This window comes from Amphibalanus amphitrite, unplaced genomic scaffold, assembly GCF_019059575.1.
Source record: "Amphibalanus amphitrite isolate SeventyFive unplaced genomic scaffold, NRLGWU_Aamphi_draft 000492F_arrow, whole genome shotgun sequence".
Lineage (NCBI taxonomy): Eukaryota > Metazoa > Arthropoda > Thecostraca > Balanomorpha > Balanidae > Amphibalanus > Amphibalanus amphitrite.
Window position 1 is genome coordinate 480222 of NW_024881986.1, and position 21747 is coordinate 501968.

Consider the following 21747-nt stretch of genomic DNA (forward strand, 5'->3'; position numbering starts at 1 on the left):
CAGGCTGGCACAGGATTCGTATGTGAATTCAGGGCTGCTCGGTATGCTCTTTGTTATAGAATAGCTTCTTCTTTTAATTAACCCGCGCCCGGCTGGGGGTCCTGGATTTCCACGCCCTGCTGGGGGGGGGTTGAACACCCCCCCTTGTAACTCGGCTCCTGGGCCACGTAGCGATACGCGGAAGGCGGCGTTCGACAGAGCGTAAAAAATAATGACGAAATCACTTCGGTCAATTTTTTGGTCAGGTCAAAGGTCAGGTCACCAGAGGTCATTCAAGGCAAAATTTCGCCGATTTCCAGGTCTAATGTCGAAAATTTCCAAGAAGCCAACGCATAACTCGGGAACCAATAGAGCTACAGCGCCGCGGAAAAGCGCATTCGATAGCCCTATTAGCGCCCTTTCTGATTAGTTCTCTCAGATTTGACCTAACGTCAACGGTTTTGCCTGCAGGGGGCAAAAACTGCAAAAATAGCCGATTTTTTTTTCGGAAACAGTTTTTCTGCAATAACTTTTGACCCAAGCCTTGTACGAGCTTACTTTTACCGGCATCGTGTTCCTCTCGTCAAGACGCATCGAATGAACTATAACTTGACCTTGAAAGGTCAACTTGAAAATTTGACCTCAGGTCAAGATCATGACCTGACCGGAAAGGGTCATGTTGCATATCAGTCGATCCGTATCGTCGAGCTGAACACATCTAAGGCGTTTTCATCGCTCTAGCATGCCTCTATCAAAAGTTATTTGCGAAAAACTGTTAGATACCATTCGTGACCTAAGATAACCTCAGGGCATAAACAAGGGTCACGGACACCATTCTCATGTTCAGTGTGTCTAAACCACTTGTAATTCGGTGTTTGGGAGTGTTTATAATGTCTGTCGTCCAAAAGAGGCGCATTTCAATTTTCTCCCATAGACTTATAATGGGGAGGTCACAAAATTGACCTGACCTTAGGTCATCTATATCAAAATTCTGAGATATACATTTTGTACATGCTATTGCTCTTAGCAATCGCTGAAAGTTTCAAAGCGATCGGTCACTCATTGTAGCTATGACAGACATTGAAACTTTTTATGAGGTGAGGTCACTTCAAGTGACCTGGTGACCTGACCTTTAATGACCCTGGTCTGAAATTTTCACAACATGTGTAGAATTGATGTATGATAAGGTGTACCAAAAACGGCGGCGCGGAGCGCCGCCGATTTTTAGATATTCGCGAAAAACCACAAGGGGGGGGGGGGGTGTTCAAACACCCCCCCAGCAGGGCGCGGGTTAAAGATACCAAAGCTGTCTTTAAATGAACAATGACGTTCTCGTCAAAGTGCTCCTTCTTTTTTTGTTCCTTCGGTGCCGACAGTCTGCCGTCGGTGGCGGTCCGCCGTCGACGATATCGTCGGCGACTGTCGGCGGGAGCTAACCGATCAACAAACTCGAGGTGGAGAAGTCCCTGCGCCGACTACGGGCCTAGAGCTCGTAGTGAAGACACAGGACCAGCCGAAGATGACTGAACTGCGGGCGCCGACGGCTGAGACAGACACCGACCTTCGACTGGTCGGTGAGTCCTGTGTGAAACGCACTAGACACGACATGGTACGCTTTGTCCCGCTGTAACTCATTCCTTGTTGATATGATGATATGAGCGATCACTTCTTCACTGACTAGTGCTGCTTCATTCCAGCGGCCACCTGCCACGCCCTGGAGAAGGCTAACCTGCGCGGCTTCAAGCTGCGAGTCTCTGCCCTGCGCCGGCTGGCGCGTGCCAACGCCTCCAGTCTGCGTGAGCTGACGTTGCCGGCTGGCATCAGCGACTGGCAGCTGGAGGCGCTGCTGGAGCCGCTGAAGGCTCTGGAGCGGCTCGATGTGAGCCCACCCGTGGACAGCTCCGGCAAGTGGCTGCGGCTGCTGCCCAAGTCGCTGAGGAGACTGGACATCACTGGTGAGAGGTTTATGGGGTGCTGGTGGAACGCCTTTGTTACTGGCGTACGTCACGCTAGCTCAGATAGGTAACCGTTGGTCCCTGCTCTACCGTCTCTATGTCAACCATATTGACCAGAACGTCTCGCCTTGCTGCTCCCTGGGATCATTGCGTCAAAAGTTGTGGACTCGTGTCTCGTGAATATTCCTGCGATCGCCGGCTCAGAAATTGTCAGTCTGCGAGTCTCGATGAAATAACTATTATAGAAGTTATCGCCGGCGCTTTTGATTGAAAGAATTACGCCTTGTTTGTTTGTTAGTTAGCACATTATCAATGATTGTTGCTATTCACAAATGATCAAATGATTACTGACGACATCAACATCAATTATGAACTGCATCACTGTCACAAAACGGCAGTGCTTTTACCAGCAGCATCCTTGTTTTGTTGACATGCGTCGAATGATGAACCATAGTTTGACCAGTAAAAGATCAGTTTGACAAATTGGCCCGAGATCAGCTTCATAGCAGGCGGTTAACTTACATACATGTGAATCCGTATTATTGAGCGCAACATTTTCAAGGTTCAAGGAGCTAGCATAGATCCATTGTTTGCTCATCTATCAAAATTCAATAGTTTTCGTCGAAAAACTGTTAATGACCTTGGTCCTTTGTTGATCTTATACGACCTCATAAGGAAAATTTAGGATCACTTGCGTCATCACTTGTGTCACTTGTGATCACTTGTGTCAACAATTCAGTTTTCGATAGGAACCCATAAAACTACGTTTGAAAGTCAAAATGGCTTTCTATAGAGAAATGACGGATAAACATCCTCTCAATTTTCTGCAAATATAAAAAATAGATGCGCTTGTTTTATGAAAACCCCCTCCCCTCCCCCTCCCGTCACGGCGCGGGTTACTGGCTAATTGTGTCCCTCTCCAGAGGATCCGGGATGACTAGAACCCCAATGAAGCACCCCCGATGGCCGACGTCTGGACTGGATGTCGGTATCAAACGAGGCACGGACACACTCCTGGACCAGCTGGCTGTCCTGGCGACCCGCACAGTCACAGGGCTGTTCATTGGTGGTGAGCGGCAACAACACAAGCAGAGCATAAGTGCCAAGATATCGCGACCACTGACCAATTGCCATGACCTATGTAGGGAGGGCGTGGCTCTTATGTTCCGCTTTCTACTGCACTTTATCAAATTGACCAAACGTACTACGTAGCTCCTATCGTTAAACACATATCGTACTGAATACTGATCATGCTAATGAGTATATTTATTTGGCTATTATGTATGAGCATAGTATGTATATGCTTATGCGTCTCATTTTCAAGAGCGACGGGCGCTGGAGGCTGCTACGCTATTATGGACTGGTTGGAAGGATGGCCCATATAAAGCAGTTGGATCTTACTACTGGGGCGTTCCACGACAAATCGACAAGTGCCCTGCACCCTCATATTTTATTTTTTGCTTAAAATTGGTCTAATGGGTTGTGATGGGCGGGGAAGCCAGCTGTGGCAAGGATTTTTTTCTTCGAACAACGGTTTCCGAGATATAGCCTCGGGCAATTCTTGGAGTTCGCGCTGCAGCCCTATGTTTGGCGGCCTATATAACTCAGAAACTATTGGTTTTTACGATAAAAACTTCATATGGTTCAACTCACAATCAACCAACAAACATTTTGGCTATCTCGGATTTTCAATTTTTGAAAATTTTGATCACGTGACCTTTTGTCCTATTTTTCGAAGAGTGACCTTGATATTTTCCCCACTGAAAGTTGCAATTTTGTCTGATGACGATTAAAGCCTTATCAATTGTCATTCATATGCGATAATAAAAAAAGTGGTTATCGCCCTGCGTTGACCTCAGGTCAGGTCATTTTTATGACCTGTCCATTATTACGAGCGGGAGCGACAGCGAGATCTCGAGAATAAAGCAAGATAGCGACAAGCGGTAAACGGTAAAGGGTACACACGGATAAGGTCTATAATTTGTACTGAGGTCATTTTCAGGTCAGGTCAAAGATGACGTCATAGGAGCTAAAAGGAAGTCAAAATAGCGGCACTATACATGTATATGAAGTTTTTCTCGAATAACTTTCAAGGTATCCCAGCTAGGAACAAACTAATATCACCATCGTGATCCTCTCGTCGATCCGCATCGAAACATGTGTATGTTGACCTCGAAAGGTCGAAAGGTCAAAAGTTGACCTTAGGTCACGTGATCTAAGGTCAACTTTTGACCTTTCGACCTTTCGAGGTCAACATACATATGTTTCGATGCGGATCGACGAGAGGATCACGATGGTGCTATTAGTTTGTTCCTAGCTGGGATACCTTGAAAGTTATTCGAGAAAAACTTCATATATATGTATAGTGCCGCTATTTTGACTTCCTTTTAGCTCCTGTGACGTCATCTTTGACCTGACCTGAAAATGACCTCAATAAAAATTATAGACCTTATCCGTGTGTACCCTTTACCGTTTACCGCTTGTCGCTATCTTGCTTTATTCTCGAAATCTCGCTGTCGCTCCCGCTCGTAATAATGGACAGGTCATAAAAATGACCTGACCTGAGGTCAACGCAGAGCGAAAACCACTTTTTTTATTATCGCATATGCATGACAATTGATAAGGCTTTAATCGTCATCAGACAAAATTGTAACTTTCAGTGGGGAAAATATCAAGGTCACTCTTCGAAAAATAGGACAAAAGGTCACGTGATAAAAATTTTCAAAAATTGAAAATCCGAGATAGCCAAAATGTTTGTTGGTTGATTTTGAGTTGAACCATATAAAGTTTTTATCGTAAAAACCAACAGTTTCTGAGTTATAGGTCGCCAAACATAGGGCTGCAGCGCGAACTCCAGGAATTGCCCGAGGCTATATCTCGGAAACCGTTGTTCGAAGAAAAAAATCCTTGCCACAGCTGGCTTCCCCGCCCATCACAACCCCTTACATCAGTTTTCAACGAAGAATAAAATATGAGGGTGCAAATTTAATTTTTTATTTGTCGATTTGTCGTGGAACGCCCCTACTGCGCTTTTCCACTATTCCTTTAATGCCCTCGTTCGTCCGTTTCCCAAAAAGTTGTCCTACTGGTTAGTACTAAGTATATCTTGCTGTAAATATTATTGATCTTCAGTTCCATCCATTCCAGTCGGTATGTCTGTCTTGATGTTTTACAGAGTCACCGTCCGTGACACCGGAAGCGACGGGACGCCTCCTGGCTGCCCTCACCAGCTTGACGGGCGTCACTCTTATCGGATCCGGCGTCATTTCCGACACTGTGCTAGTCGCCCTCCGCAGCTGCTCCCAGCTGGATACGGTGCAGCTCAGTGACACCCGGCCCCTCGCGGACATCCCTGCCCTGGCCCAGTCAGAGGTGGCAGCGGTCAGCAGGTCAGTCGGCCGGACGGCGACGGCGGATATTTATGTGTATCTGGAAAGACCGCAATAACCCCAGAAACTGGGTATCCCTTGGAGGTTTACTCGAGGGCAGCGCTTTTCGAGGAGCGCTGTGGCCCGAAGGTTTGGACTTTGAATTGTGAAAAACGCCCGCCCGCCGCAAAACGCGAACACCGCAAAACGCACAAAACGCACGCCCGAAACGCCAACGCAAAAGTCGCAAAAAATAAACAAACGCCCGCCCGCCGCAAACCGCAAAAAACGCAAAAACGCCGCAAAACAATAAAACCGCCCGCATCACACGCCCGCTAACCGCTGACCGAAAACGCCTAAAAATCACCCGCCCGCCGCTAAAAGCAAACACCGCAAAAAAAACGAAAAAGCAGCCACCAACCGCAAACAAATTTAACACCACAAACGCCGCAAAAAAAACCGCCCGCATCGCACGCACGCTAACCGCCAACCGAAAACGCCTAAAAATCGCCCGCCCGCCGCCAAAAGCAAACACCGCAAAAAAACGAAAAAGCGGCCGCCAACCGCAAACAAATTTAACACCGCAAACGACGCAAAAAAAGAAAACCGCCCGCAACGCCCGCCTGCCCGCCCGCCGCCAAAGACAAACACCGCAAAAAAAACACAAAACGCCCGCCCGCCGCAAAACGTAAACACCGCAAAACGTAAACACCGCAAAACGTGCAAAACGCACGCCCGAAACGCCAACGCGAACATCGAAAAAATCGCCCGACCGCCGCAAACCTCACAAAAAAACGCCGAAACGCCGAAAAAAATAAAACCACCCGCATCGCACCGACGCTAAACGCCAACCGGAAACGACTAAAAGTCGCCCGCCAGCCGCCAAACGCAAACAGCGCAAATAAGCGCCCGGCCGCAGCAAGATAATAATTTATCAACGACTTGACTTGCATACCGCTAGGAAATCATAGATTCAGCTTTTTGGTCATTTTCACAAATCAAAAAGATATCTGCAAAAATCTCCTAGATGAAAGCGCCCAATTAAAAAACGGATGGCACGTGCGTGTTCCTCGCCCCCAACTTCCTTCAGGTCAATCGTCATTTGGGTCACCTAACGCATTGACGACCGGCTGGGTGGAATGAACATTGCGCCAAGAAACGTAAGTATATTGTCAAAAAGACTCCCCAGAATGGTGGATCCCAAAAGTTTTAGACTACCACTTTGACCCACTGAACGACACCTTAAACAGTTGCCGACCGGATGGCACCCATTGTTTGGTCAACCACGCCATATTATGCATCATTGGGTGCGCCGAAATGACCAAAAGTCGAAATTTCCGGTGTGCAGGGTCATTTTCAACGGCGCGTGGCACGTGGTTCTGGACTTTTCCGGCCACTTTGCGACATACCCATGGGTAGTGCACCGAATGGTGGTTGATCCGCATGGAAGAAAATGGGGGGTCGTTTGCATCGTTTTCGAGCAATCTGCCGTGGAACGCATTTTTTCATTTTCCCCATTGGCTTAAAGGGACCCTCCCACCTTCAAAAAAGTTAATGAATTGGCATGAAAGTGATGTCGCTCGGTTCAGAAAGAGCAAAAACGAATATCTACCGAATTTCATCGAAAAATATTCACCGGTTTTCAAGATATTAGACTTTTACTTTTGTTTACTTTTTGGGATCTCCGCTGTTCCTAGCGACTTTATTTGAAAGTGCGGCATTTGTTGCGCGCAAAGCAGCATATACCACCGCGTGCTACAAAACGTTTTAGTCAAACATTTAACGGACGTTCGAAAGCCTGATGACGTCATCAGATTCCCGTAATGGTTAAGAGATAGGGACCACGTTGGTCCCACCCTGCAAGTAAAGGGAAGAAATTTCTTGAACACCATAAAGCTGCGGGGGTTGCGACCAGGACAAATGGTGGTTTCTGAGCCTGGCCGCAAACTTGGCTATCTCAACTCAAAACTAATGTTAAGGTGGGAGGGTCCCTTTAATACGGGAATTTTCAAAGTCACGTGGCACGTGCACCAGATGGTCCGCGGAGGGGAGACCCATACCAGAACGTAGATCACCTGGCCTACTAGAAATCCTGAAAAAATCAGAATTTTTGGAGCAGCCGTTTTCAAGAGCATCAAGTTGTACTGATCTCAGGCAGCTTTTGCCAAATTGTCAGGGAACTCAGATTTACACAATTCTAAAGAATAGTGTTTTAACTATTGACAACAAACCTGCGGTTACATAGTAATACGGGCACGGGGACACTGGAAATAGAAACAAAATCTTTACAGAAGAATAGGCATCCACAAGCAGACTTTTTGATTCAGGTTGTTGTGTTGATGCGATGGAAACAGACAGACAGACGGACAAACGGACGGGCAGCTACATTATCTGGACTGGACTGGTATTAATATAGATATGGACATAATATTGGATGGCACAAGGCTCTTAGTATCGTGTGAAACATGTATAGCAAATTGCAGCACCAGACTGGGAACTTGAGGTAGCTGGAGGCACATATGTTCTGTTATGAACGGCATTGGAACTACATGGTGTATCCGTGTCGAGTCGCCCGCTGGTGCCACTGTGTGACTGTGTCCTGTATAGTGACCTGTTCTGTTTTGGTATGATGTGTTGCAGGATGGCAGTGACCTGCAGGAAACTGAAGACACTGTACATCGAATCCTCAACTGAAAACTGCCAGGCTGTCCTGACCGCCCTGCACGAGACAGACCTGGGATGTGACAGTGGCCAGTCCCGTACCATCGATTTCAATGTCCCCAGTAAGTGGCAGCGTGTCTGACCACCCACACCAGCCGACATGGCGCCACCGGCCTCTCGGACTCGCACACTGACGCACGTGACGTCACCAGTACTGACGCCACACTTGGTTACGTGTATGTCCGTTAGTGACGTCACAGTATCAGTATCAGCCCTCATAACGTCATTAGTCGGTGATACACACATTGTCATTGTGTTCGTTTCTGTATCTGTAGGCGACGTCACGTCATCAGTCTGAGTTGCCTCATGTGACATCACTAGAAATCAGTGTGTAATCTGACGTGCTCTGTTTCCAGAGTCTATAGAAGACGAGATTGAAGAGCCCTCAGACAGTAGCATCTGCGTGGAGTACTACGACGACATCGACTAGTTTCCCAGTGCCAAGGCCCTAGGCATGTGAATACCCACTACCCAGTGCCTCGTCTACTCCGTTGCCGATGGCAGTGTCGGAACTCGACAACAGATGGCAGCACCGTGTCTAGTCCGTAGTGTCGGAACTGGACAACAGGTGGCAGTACCGTGTCACGTCGGCAGCGCTGTGCTGAACAAAATAGACATCTAGTAGACCTTCATATCCAGAAGTGCTTTGAGTCGCCCTGTACCATCGGGCCAGGTCCGTGGGTACTTTACCGCCGTGCTAGGGTGGTTTGGGTTGAGTGGCCACCTAAATGCTTGATCATTTGAGCACAGATTGCTACGTTTGTTGACACTGCTTTGATAGACAGTAGGTATATTCAGTATCCGAGATGTATCACGCTCTGGGCCAGTGTCCAGCCATCGGTGAACCGTTGTCACCGTGCCGGCGGTACCGCCGTGGTGACGTCACGTGTGTTGTGACGTGACGTCACGCTGGCTCACACCGCTGTGCTGTTGTGTTGTAGTTTCAGTTTAGACCAGAGAGTGGTTGGAGCTATCTGTGAGGGTGTCCGGTCCGGGCGATATCGGACCTCGCCCGTCACTGTGTCGGACTGTCGGTGGTCCGGTCGGCTGTGGTTCGTTTGGACCGGATATGTCTGGTTCGGTGTCGTTCATGGGATATCACGGGCTGATGGCGATTGAAATACACAGTGGTTCAGACGTTCAATACACAACTGTTACTGGATTTCCAAGCGCCACTATGTAGTGCCGTTATTTCGGGACGGTAACTCGTCAAAGGGACTGTAAGGCTTCTGACCATTATGCAATGCTTTGAACATATCATGCCATAATGTCATACAAAGTTGTGATGTAAAGAAGTCACCTACTTGAAGTGACGTGGAGCTCTAATGTCGGATGCTTCATAAAAAGTGCGTGCAACTTCAGGCTGCCTAGTATAAGTGTTCCGTGAAAATTAAGCCAAACCCAGAGAGTTACCAGTAAAAAGAAAAATCAGGTCATTTCCAGGAAATGCATCCCTCACGGGACGGGGCGAATCATACTTTTTACCCTCACCACCGGCCCAGCACTTCAGTTGACTGAACCGATAGGCTGTACTGATTATCACACATGAAGTGTGTCTATGGTGATCAATGTGTCACCCAGCCCGTGCGGTGCGGCACAGCCTACCACTGCAGGCAGCTGACTGACCGCTGAGAAACGGTGCATCGTTCTGCCGTCAACTGTAGACTGTACAGTGTGTATTAGTTATATTACAGTTGTATGGACACAGCACGGGTACGGATCCGGGACACCTCACCATCGACTGGTGGATACAGGACACGGTCTAGTATCCAGCGGTGCGATACAGCCGGTGGTCGTTATTTCTTTTAGAAGGCTGGATACCGCCAGTGGACACTAGCCGTTTTCACGACGGGCTATCCGGCGAATGCACCTGATTTGACCAAATCTGCACCTAATTTCTTTTACATCAAATATCTTCATTTTGTGAATTTATTTCAGTGTTTTCATCGATGATGCTCTCTGATAATATGACAAAGCAGGCATATAAGCAATTATTGCAACCCTAGCTGATAGCTGCTAAGAGACACACTGAACCTGATTTGACCAAATCTGCACCTAATCTGTACCAGATGTGTACCAAATGTGTACCAGATGGCCGTCGTGAAAACGACCATTACCACTTTTTAGAAGGCTGGATGTCGCCAGTGGCCCTATCACATAGAGGGGAAGTGTCCAATAGGGTCTTTCGGTTGTTTTCTCAATTAGGTACTCACCTCTAAAAAGTGGCGAATATTGACGTAACGTTTATCACTCAGTTCTAATCAATACCCTTACCTGAAAACGTTCGTGGTCCGATCATTGACCTTTGAAATTATGCATTGTTTTAAAACAATATTCGACAAGAATGATGATTCGCCGCATATAGCGCATATAATTTATACGTGCACCTCACTTTTGCAAGTAGTAGTGAGCCAGAAAAGAAATGAGGTTTGTTCTCTGGCTTATTGTAGCGTCAAGGTCATTCAATTTTGATGAACTTCTGGTCTTGATGAGCTCCTTTTTGAAGGTGAAACTCTTGGGTACCTATGTATATGTTACGGGTCATATGCTAACTTGGGCAGTATGCAAACTACCCGGGCAGTATGCATACTACCCAACAGCCCGGGCGGTATGCATACCGCCCGGGTAGTATGCATAGGTACTACCCGACCCCTTGGCAGTATAAATACCGCCCAAAAGCTTGGGCAGTTTGCATGCTGCCCACTTTCCGACTTTAAGTTGTGTTATACATATATGTCCACATTACGAAAATAAATGGCTCGCTGGGTAACAATAGATCAACCGAAAATAATTTTTTACCGTCAAACGTGATTGCTCGATTGTAGGATGGAATGAGGATTGGAATCAAAATCTTGAAAATACTTTTCCAAATTCCATTGTTGAATTACTAGTGGCAAGCAAGTCATTGTCATTGTGAAGCGTGAACTGAATGAAATGAAACGACGACATAGTGTCAGCATTTGGCTTAGGCTTGGCACCTTGACCGTAGAGGGTGTTATTACAATTTCAATACCTACTGCTGCATGCAATTATTTATAGGTAAGACGTTATAAGGTCTTATGAAAACTCATCAAATTAAATTTTGAAAAGCCATCTCACTTTCCGAACGCAATGGCACTCGCAGTTTCTTCGCCAATTCAGCAAACGAAGGCATCTGAGCAGTAGCGGCGGAACACCTTCAATTAAGGGGGGGGGGGGCACTGACGACTTTTGATCCCATTCTTTCCATGCAACGCCCATAGGGCTAATGTTAAAATGCCAAAATCAGGGGGGGGGGCACGGTGCCCCGGTGCTCTCCCCGTTCCGCCGCCTATGCATCTGAGGCGCCCATTGTCATTCAATTGTTCCCGATTGTAAAACATTCCGGATGGTGACCCCTCTCACTGAGAAAGGTAGCGCGTATGGCATCGGGGGGGGGGGGGGGGGGGGCAGCGCCAATCGCTGAAAGTTTCAAAGCAATCTGTCACTAGGTGTAGCTATATGACAGACATTGGAACTTTTTATAAGGTGAGGTCACTTCAAGTAACTTGGTGACCTGACCTTGAATGACCTTTGTCTGGAATTTTTACAACATGTGTAGAATTGATGTATGATAAGGTGTGCCAAAAACGGCGTTCGCGAAAAACCATTAGGGAGGGGGGGGTGTTCAAACACCCCCCCCCCCCCTCCAGCAGGACACGACATGGACCTTCATCTAGTTTGTGCTTTGTTGTCAAGGGCACTCAATTCGACCACCTAGTTTGCATGTGCCGCCAGCAGAAACTGCAACTTGCATATCCGGGGAGGGCAGTGTCTGCACACCGCTCGGCTCGTGTTGTCACGTTACCATGGTAACTCTGCTGACGTCATCAAATTGTTGCACCGCTCCGCGTCAATGGGTTAGTTCGGCCTCATGACAAAGGGACACAGGGGGAGGCACTGCGCAGTTCAAACCCTGTGACCCCAGACAGAGACTGGAGGTCTAGGACGGAAGGTGTGCTGCTGAAAGACGTAAGGTAAGCGATTTCAGTTTCACCCGCGCCCCGCTGGGACCCGGAGAGGAACGACCTACTGACTCCATGTGACCCAGCGAGACACAATTATCAGCATTTCACTAAGCATTAGGCCTATTAGTTTTATAATTGTTAGGCATTCGCTAATCGCTATTATCAACTCAGTTTTGATCATTGTATTCATGTATTTGGGGAAAGTCGGCTGCGGTCAGGTTACGTCAACCTACAGGCGTCCAACGGCCGTCCATATTAGGTAGGTATGTATGTGCTTACTGGGGCATTCCACGATAGATCGTACCAGGCCCGTCACCCTCATCTTTCAGATTTTAACCCGCGCCCCAGTGGCGGTCTCAGCCAACTTCGCCCTAGTGCTAGTGTGTGTGTGTGTGGGGGGGGGGCATATGTTACCACCTACCTCTAACTCAAAAACTAAGAGGGCTAGAAAGACGCAGTAAAAAGCAGTCGATAGCTCTCAATGCGTACGTTTGAAAGTATTTCGGTCATTTATCATCTTAGAGCAATATTGGGGTCACTGGAGGTCATCAAAGGTCAAAATTTGCCAAATGTCATTATATTTCTGAGAAAACATGCATTTATCTCAGGAACTATGCTAGTTAAGAAAACGGATGGAAAAGCAATCGATAGCTTATGAACTTTTCTTTTGATAAGGTCATCATCAAAATTGACCTCAGGTCAATGGTTTAGCATCCAGAGGGCAAAAACTAAAAAAAGCTGTTTTACGAAATGTGTTTTTCGACAATAACTTTTGACTAAAACAGGCCACAACATTTCTATTGCCAGAGTCGTGTTCCTCTCGCCGAGACGCGTCGAATGAAATATAATTTGACCTTGAAAGGTCAACTTGAAAATTTGACCTCAGGTCAAGGTCATGACCTGACCGGAAAAGGTCATGCTGCATATCAGTCGATGCGTCTGAACAAGACAAACACAATGAGGCCATTCCCAACGTCCTATCTCTTTCCAATCGAGAGTTATTGACAAAAATCTGTTTGAAGCCTCAAATGACCTCGGATGACCTTTCTAGAGGCTATCAGCAAAAAAGACACCATGGTCGTCACGGGTGGTCTAAATCATTGTGATTCTGAAATATTTGGGCTGTTCCTATGCGTACACACGGATCTAGAGGCATTTCCATTTTTCTCCGTTGACTTATAATGGTAAGGTCACGCCACTGACCTGACCTTAGGTCACGGATATAAAAAATCCGAGATATGCAAATTGTAGGCGCCCATAACATCATGCAATCCACCAAGCTTAAAACTTTTCTGAAAAACACTGCAGGCTGGACATGATTGCAAACTTTTTTAGGCTTGGTCAGTTAACTTGACCTGGTGACCTGACCTGACATGACCTGGGGTCAAAAATTTCACACATTGTCCAAAATTGATGTACAAATAGCTACTCCAGGCGGCGGGGCGCTACGCGCCGCGGTTTTTTATTCACACGCAAAAAACGCGACAGGGTGGTAGGATAACCGAAGGTTTGTTGTCAATAGTTAAAGGTAGTGTGCCACCTTTGAAAGATTTCCCGTTTTATTTTTCCTAGGATAAGAAGCTTCTGTTTTTACCTAATATCGCAAAAAAAATCAAAAATGGGCCTGGAATAGTGCCTTTTTCGCCTAAAAGTTTATCGGTTTTTAGATATGTATAACAACTGTAGTGGGCTCACCTGCAAACAGGCGTCGGGCAACAATCGCGAACGCGGCGCACTTGTGACAATAAGCAAAGGTCATTATAGTGTTACGACCATGCGACGTACGGGAATGAGTTATCAGCTGTCTAATCGTAGACAACACAATGTCGAGCCTTAAACTGTAAGCCTGTATTGGTATTGTTTCTTAAATTTGGCTGTCGAACATTAATTTGTGGTTTGAAATATGATTTTATGTAAAATAATTGATATGAAACAGCCGTCTCTTAAGTTATGACCCCATTACACCACACGCAAGTGGCAGAAATGACAATGATCAGCTGACGCATTTTTCTTGGCCGAAGTCAGAGCGCGCGGCCCGACGCACCACGCGTATTTGGAAATTCCGACCTCGACGAGCATCAGAAGCCACCTTACAGGCGTGTTCGAAACCGCAGGAGATGATGATGAACGGGTTTATCGAAACTTGATTGGATGAGCCTATCGGTAATAGCGATTTTAGTGTGTGCATTTATTGTTCATAGTGGTGTGAAATGTGGTTGGGGTACGACCGACAACCCGTCGGGGCGAATTTCGCACTGGGGTACTCAAAATTTGAAGAATTTAAGACGTTTCCATAAGTTTTGAAGGTATGGATAAGTTCTAAAAATCCGGTTCTCCTTATCCGGGTCATTAACTCCATATGGTCCAAGAAAGCTGGCACACTACCTTTAACCCGCGCCCCACTGGGGTCTGCGTATAACACGCCCTACTGGGGGGGGGGGCTATTCATAGCCCCCCCTCCTAACTCCGAAACTACTGGGCCGATCGTCAAAATTCAAACGGCGTCTGATAGCCCCGGAAAAACTGTCGAGCGAAACCTAATTTCATTGACCTCGAGGTCACCGATGACGTCACAGGTCAGGTCAAAGTAAAAATTATTAGCATTTTGGCTTGATCACGTTTTGGGCTCTGGCCGCCGTCTTACAAGTCAGACCAGGCTCATTTTTGGATCACACACTCGGGAACAGATGCTCTAGTTACCCTGAGGGTACCAAACTTGTACTTTGATTTTCAGGTCAAGGTCAGGTCATCACAGGTCACGAAAATATTATATCATGCGTCGGTCACGTGACACATGTTTTATGGTCCATTTAGGTCAGAGATTTCGAATTTGATGTCGTCTGTGTTATTCGAGGTCATTTTGAGTCATATTTAGCTTATGTTAGGTCACTTTCAGGTCAAAAAAGGTCAAATTTTGAAGTTAAAATTTTTTAACAAAAAAGGTGTCTATTGGATGCAGTTTGAGCTCAGGAACACGATGGTGCTATTTATATTGGCGTACGATGTCAAATACGTGCTGAAAAATTGATTTGAAAAATTAGTAATTGTGAATTTTTGCAATAATGCGTAAAACTTGGCCATTTTTGAAGATATTTAGCTAAAACTTGCTAGAGTTAGTCATAATAATGCGTTCTATCACATATATTCCGGTTTTTTTCGAAAAGTCAAAAACTTTTTGAAAAAATGTAAAAATATAAATTTTGGATATTATTATATGAAATTTTCGAAATTTTCAAAATTTCGAAAATCCGAGATAGCAGTTTGATAGCGCAGTCTATTCTGAGTCCTCTCATGCAAAGAAATTGGATCTAGCTTAAAAACTGAGCTCTTGGGAGCGATTGCCGTGGTTCAATGTTTTGCGTCGAAATCGGCCGAACATGACGTCACTCTGACGTCATTTCCGGCCGACCTATAGTAGGTACGAAGTTCAAATTTTGACACAAGGTGTCAAATTGATGCAGCCTAAGGTACTGAAAGTTTGGCGTCGATACGTCAAGCGGTTTGGAAGTTATTGCAGAAAAACGGGAGGGGGGCTATAAATAGCCCCCCCCCCAGTGGGGCGCGGGTTAACCAACGAGCCGCTGGGGGGGGGGGGGCATAAAGTTGCGCCCCCCTTTACGTTTTGTGAAATATCTCCGAAACCTGATGAGCTGCGAACGTGAAACTTGGCATAGCTTCAAATGAATACCTAGGCAATGTTTGAGGAAAGTTTGGTGGTTGTAGCACCTAAGATGACGTCACAGTGACGTCATAAAGTTTTGTCGTTTTCCGATATGGACCGTTTATGATGACGCTGAGCATGAAACTCAACAGTAAATGAACTAGACAGCACCTGCTGTCATCCTAAAACATCTAACTACACTTCCATCTAGTTTCTGACCAATAATCGACCCTTTATATTCGGTCCCATATATCTGATGTATCGTGAGGAATATGAGAGTCGCAAATCTATAATTTCACTTATGACGTCACTGTGACATCATTACAAATGGGATCGACACCAAATTTGGACACAACCTCGGCTAGGTATTCAGGAAGATGTGTGCAAAGTTTCGCTTCTCTATCTCCTCGCGTTGCGACGATATCGTAGCAGAAGTAAAGGGGGGGAGGGGGCATAGACCTCTGTGGGGAACATTCATTCTGGTCAGGGTTCATAATGTCCAGGGTACGATATGCCCAGTGTCGAAATGGCCAGTGCCTTGAATAGGCCAGAGTTCATAATGTCCAGGGATTGCATGGTCCAAATGCGGCCAACTGGCTGCAGATAGGGTATATTCAAAGAGGCCAGGGTTCATAATGTCCAGGGCACGATGTGTCCAGTGTTCGAAATGGCCAGGGTTCATAATGTCCAGGACACGATGTGTCCAGTGTTCGAAATGGCCAGGGTTCATAATGTCCAGGGAACGATGTGTCCAGTGTTCAAAATGGCCAGTGCCTTGAATGGGCCAGAGTTCATAATGTCCAGGGATTACATAGTCATTGAAAGTGACGTCATTATGTAAAAACACGGAACCAGCTCAATGCGAAGCAGTGCAGTGCCGAAGGCAATGCCTTAGGAGAGATTACAGGCAATAGTAAATCAAATATTTTTAGGTTAAGTGGTTATGTATCTGGCTTCAGGCAGAAGGCCTGAAGCCTGATGCATAACCACTTAACCTAAAAATATTTGATTTACTATTGCTTGCAATCTATTCATGCGAGAAACTATTTCCTTATCCCCGGTAGGCAAACATCATTACCTTAGGTTAGGTTAGGTTAGGTTAGGTTAGGTTAGGTTAGGTTAGGTTAGGTTAGGTTAGGTTAGGTTAGGTTAGGTTTGGTTTGGTTGACTGTGTAATCCCTGGACACTATGAACTCTGGCCAATTCAAGGCACTGGCCATTTTGAACACTGGACACATCGTGCCCTGGACATTATGAACCCTGGCCATTTCGAACACTGGACACATCGTGCCCTGGACATTATGAACCCTGGCCATTTCGAGCACTGGACACATCGTGCCCTGGACATTATGAACCCTGGCCTCTTTGAATTTACCCTATCTGCAGCCAGTTGGCCACATTTGGACCATGCAAACCCTGGACAATATGAGCACTGGCCAATTCAAGGCACTGGCCATTTCGAGCACTGGACACATCGTACCCTGGACATTATGAACCCTGGCCTAAATAATACGCACCCGACCTCTGTACACCTGGACTGAGCGCAGAAATTTCGACCATGACCATAGTGGCCCTAACTTTCAGATGTTATATCTCGAGATCAATAACACCCAGATAGGTCCGGTCTTCACTGTTTGATGGCCCCGTGCATTAAAAATTGAATGCAATGTCTCCGGGAGATATTGGCTGGCACAGAGGAGGGTCTACGCCCGTCATACATACTCCTATTGTTCATTTGCGCTGCCCCTAAAGTCTCCCTCCAGTAGTGTCGGTGACTGAATAAAAGATTAACCCCCAGGCGGGATAAATGTCCATCGAAATGCATCCATACACGCTAACAGGGTCTAAAGTGTCGTCTTCTGTCTGCTATCCGCCATATAACAAAGAAGCTAAGTAAAAACTCACCGGAGGCTACCATGCTGTCCCATCCCGGGCCTTCCTCAATTTAGGGCCCGTCGGCCTGCCGAGTTACCATTAACCCTCGCGGGCCCGGGGGGGGGGGGCGTTTTTCGCCCCCCCCCCTGGCGAATATTTGCGATAGCTCCCGAACGCTTAGGGATAGGAAGGCGAAACTTTCAGTACCTTTTCTCCCATCAATTTGACATCTTCTGAAGTAAAAAATGTGGACCTAGCCCCATTGATGACGTCACAAGGTCCATTTTTCTAGACCCCTGCACGGCAAACTTCGGCGTCACAGACGCAAACTTCAAATAGCTGCTAAAAATAGAGTTTTAGAGATAAAGACAAATTACGAGCACGGTTGTGTAGCGTTTGACCTAGAGAAAAATAGAAAAATAGTTTTGGTGACCTGAGGTCAGAGGTCAGGTCAACGACCCCGAAATCTGGTTTTAGTTTTTCGCAAATAACTTCGACAAAAATGGTCCTAGAGCTACGGCAGTGGTACCATCGCATTCGCCTTGTCAAGCCGCGTCGAAAGATATATATATTTTGTTCGGAAAAGGTCAAATTTTATGTTGACCTCATGTGACCTCGAATGACCTCTGGTTGACCTTGACACATGAAATGTCGTTTATGATGGATTTGTACCCGCTGATCACGAATCTGGCATCTATTTTCCTCTAAGCCTTCATTTAGAGCTTCCGGATTGCAAAATTGTCTTATTTATTATTACTAACTTGAATCAGTGAAATAGCCTCTAGCAGGGATACTCTTCTGTGACCTTGACCTTTGAGCAGCCTTGTATCGTAAGATGAACCACAAATAGGGAACTGATAAGCCTCAAAACATTTCAAAACATCTTGGAAGTTAGCACGCAAGATATGCGAAAAAGTGCCAAGTTTGAGGTCAATTTTGAGCGTGACCTTGACCTTGACCTTTCACTTTGAGCACATTTTCAGAATCCTCAGATGCTCTTCTTTCGTTTGACAGCCAATTTTGCCGGTTTGATGCAGCCTGCCGCCCTCTAGAAGGCTTACTTTGAGATCACTACACATGTGGCGGTTTTTGCCTTTGACCTTGACACTGACCTTGAAAATTGACCTTAGGTCAAAAATTTTAGGTGCTTTAGAATCGTCTCGTAAGGACCTTTCGTTTGGTATCGCTTTTGTTTCCGTAGCTTCCTTATTAATGGAGTTAGACAGGGGGGGGGGAAAACGCCCCCCCCCCGGGCGCGAGTTACCTAAGTGTGGAACTACCCAGCGCCGAGTCGGCCGGATGACCTCACACCACGGCCAGTGCCGGCGCAGCGGCAGACTGGCCGAGATTGGCATGGTCTTAACTTGGCGAAGAGGCATCGGACGCCAAACTTCTGCTGCAGCTATAAATCACATTTCATGTGTTTCTTCCATGTGTATGAGCTATTAAGTCCTTCGAATACCTAATGTGTAGGTGAGCGTACCTGCATTTAGCAGTGTGTGCTATGCTATGTGGATTGAAAACTGGGGGCACATCCGACACACTGCGCAATGAATGCCGATATTGCTTGGCTGATTCTGGCTTTGTGTCTTCGCACGAACCATTGAAAGGGAGGACGTCATTTTTAAAGGTTGTCAGGTGCACTCAAACGTTTTAATAAGCAACTGCTGATTGAATTTCTGGCGAGGGGTGGTGGAACGTTCTGTTCACAAATGAGTATCTACCTACCTAGTGCCTACCTGCATTGGCAAATAACTTGGTCGCGGTCAATTAGGCATGATTCACGAAGTCCCTTATCTTTTATTAGACTTATTAAGCGGCAATGTGCAACATTTGCGTCTTTTCGCGTTGCATCGGGTAGCAAATGAGAAAATCTGCCTCTTCTCCACAGCCCTCAATTCAAGAAACCGTCCTTTTCCTTATCACACCATTCCATAACATAATTTTCAAACATGGGTATCCTCCCCACAAAAAAAAAACTGAAGCAGTTTCCTTCGGCTCCAATGCGCCGCTCCCCCAGGGAGACGGAAGTGTTATATTCTCGGCGGTCCAGTCTGCATTCTGCAGCACAATTAAACTTGGCGGACCCCCAGCGCACGACTGAACGATTCGTATTGTTGTCAGTGACTGTGACGACAGCAAATGAATTCACTGGTGGTTTCGGAATAATTAACAGGCGGCGCAGCCCAGTGCCTCTTACAATGAATTACAGACACAGTGGCGAATGCACTATTGCAGAGAAGAAATGGATTGAGCAGATGCCCAACCTCGCTGTATTATCAACTAAACATTAGATACGCTTTACATTTTAATCAGGCAATCATGGAAACAAACGACTTGCGAGTTGCGACCCTTCCGCCTTACATAACTCGGCAGAATGCCCCTGAGTCGGCTAAACTACACCGCATCTCTTCAAACCCTAAGTATTTTACAATTTACCACTCAGCTATGCAACAGGCTTATAATTCACTGCTAAAGTCTCAACTCCTTTTCCCCTATCATCTTTTTGGCACCGTCAATCGCCATCTGCGCTGCCCACTGTCCAGCAAATAATCCGGCCGTCTCCAGTCCTCTGGCAGGGGCTTCCAAACTCAAGCGAACTCGCCGAAGTTTCGCCATTCAATGCGCAGGATCTGTACAATTGAGTTTGAGAGCCTCTGGGTTGGCTCGGCGCGCCTGCGCTGCGCCGTTGGTCCGGCCAAGTACGCGAGTGACGTCATGCTATAAGCGTCATCCCCCGACCAAAGTCACCAATCAGAGCCCTAGAATCGACTTGTAGTTCCACACTTAGGTAACTCGCCCCCCGGGCTGCGGTGGTTGGGATTACCCCCCGGGCCCGGCCGGGTTAACACCGCAACATACCCTGTACCACGTCACTCGACGTCACTACATCTCGGCCTAACTTTTACAGGGGAGCCCGTCTACTCCGAGGACTTACCGATGCCTATCCCACCGACTAGGACTTATCAGGCCTCACTATCTTTTACAGGGGCTACTTCCTATAAGAACGTAAAACTCTCGTTCTATGGACTCCTCAAATACCTTGACTACCACAATAATTCAAACTACCTGACCTCAAAACCTCGGAACTCGAACGTCTCTACTTTTCCCCATTACTTTCGATACCTCGTCTACTAACCTTTACACTGCTACTCCAACTTATCCCACCGATACTCTACCGACGTTACTACCTCACTACACTACGCTACCGGCCCCTCTCTCCGCCGAAATAAGACGTGCAGACATTGTTGACACCGCCCTGACAATACAGACCTCTCGCTGTACGCACTCAACTGTACAAAAGCCATGTTGGTAGAAATATCGACATAGAAGCCGGGCACACAAGCCGTCTAGCCTAAAAAAAAAAAAATTGCCCGTACGATAACAAAAAAAAAAACTTCCCGCCTCAACCTACTCTCGACTCCCTTACATTTCCCGAGGAATGCCTACCCATCGCGTCAATAACACCTCGCCTCGGACTACCTGCCCTATTCCTACTTCGCACTCGTATCCCTTTCCTTACGTCCCACTGAATAATCGTAATAGCGTTGCGCGTGGCGCGTGAGGGTTGTTTACAAAGTTGGTCTAATGATATCTTCAGAACCGCGTCACTGATTGAGCTCAAATTTGGTATGTGACCAGAAACAATACATCCGACACTATGACATTTCTCAAATAGGGGATGCAACTGCACGTGCGCACGTGCGCACCCCTTTTTCATATCTCCGGAACTGTTGGCCCGATTGAGTTCAAATTTGGTATGTGCCCAGATGGCATAAATTAGCCACGATTGCATTTCTGAAACAGGGGGTGCTGGTGCACGTGCGCACGTGCGCACCCCTTCTTTATATCTCAGTAACCACTGGCCCGATTGAGCTCAAATTTGGTATGTGGCACTATGTTTTACTAGTGTTACTAGCACCTGTTTCAGAAATGCACTAGTGGCTAATGTATGTCATCTGGCCACATACCAAATTTGAGCTCAATCGGGCCAGTGGTTACTGAGATATAAAGAAGGGGTGTGCACGTGCGCACGTGCACCAGCACCCCATGTTTCAGAAATGCACTAGTGGCTAATGTATGTCATCTGGCCACATACCAAATTTGAGCTCAATCGGGCCAGTGGTTACTGAGATATAAAGAAGGGGTGCGCACGTGCGCACGTGCACCAGCACCCCCTGTTTCAGAAATGCAATCGTGGC

The 21747-nt window shown here is 46.7% G+C and overlaps 1 protein-coding gene across 4 annotated transcripts in view; it reads left to right on the forward strand.

Moving 5' to 3' along the window:
• LOC122392589 overlaps positions 1 to 9185 on the forward strand; it is a 19996-nt gene extending 10811 nt beyond the window's left edge. Inside the window, exons 4-9 of one of the 4 annotated variants that reach the window (XM_043387639.1) lie at positions 1356 to 1553; positions 1677 to 1934; positions 2860 to 3003; positions 5110 to 5323; positions 7943 to 8085; positions 8380 to 9185. In XM_043387639.1, the coding sequence (XP_043243574.1) occupies positions 1356 to 1553; positions 1677 to 1934; positions 2860 to 3003; positions 5110 to 5323; positions 7943 to 8085; positions 8380 to 8453 (1031 nt within the window). In that variant the 3' untranslated portion in view covers positions 8454 to 9185. Of the gene's footprint in view, positions 1 to 1355; positions 1554 to 1676; positions 1935 to 2857; positions 3004 to 5109; positions 5324 to 7942; positions 8086 to 8379 lie in introns of those variants that run through there. The other 3 variants (XR_006258549.1, XR_006258550.1, XM_043387640.1) reach the window with 3 other exon arrangements.
• Positions 9186 to 21747: the final 12562 nt, after the last annotated feature.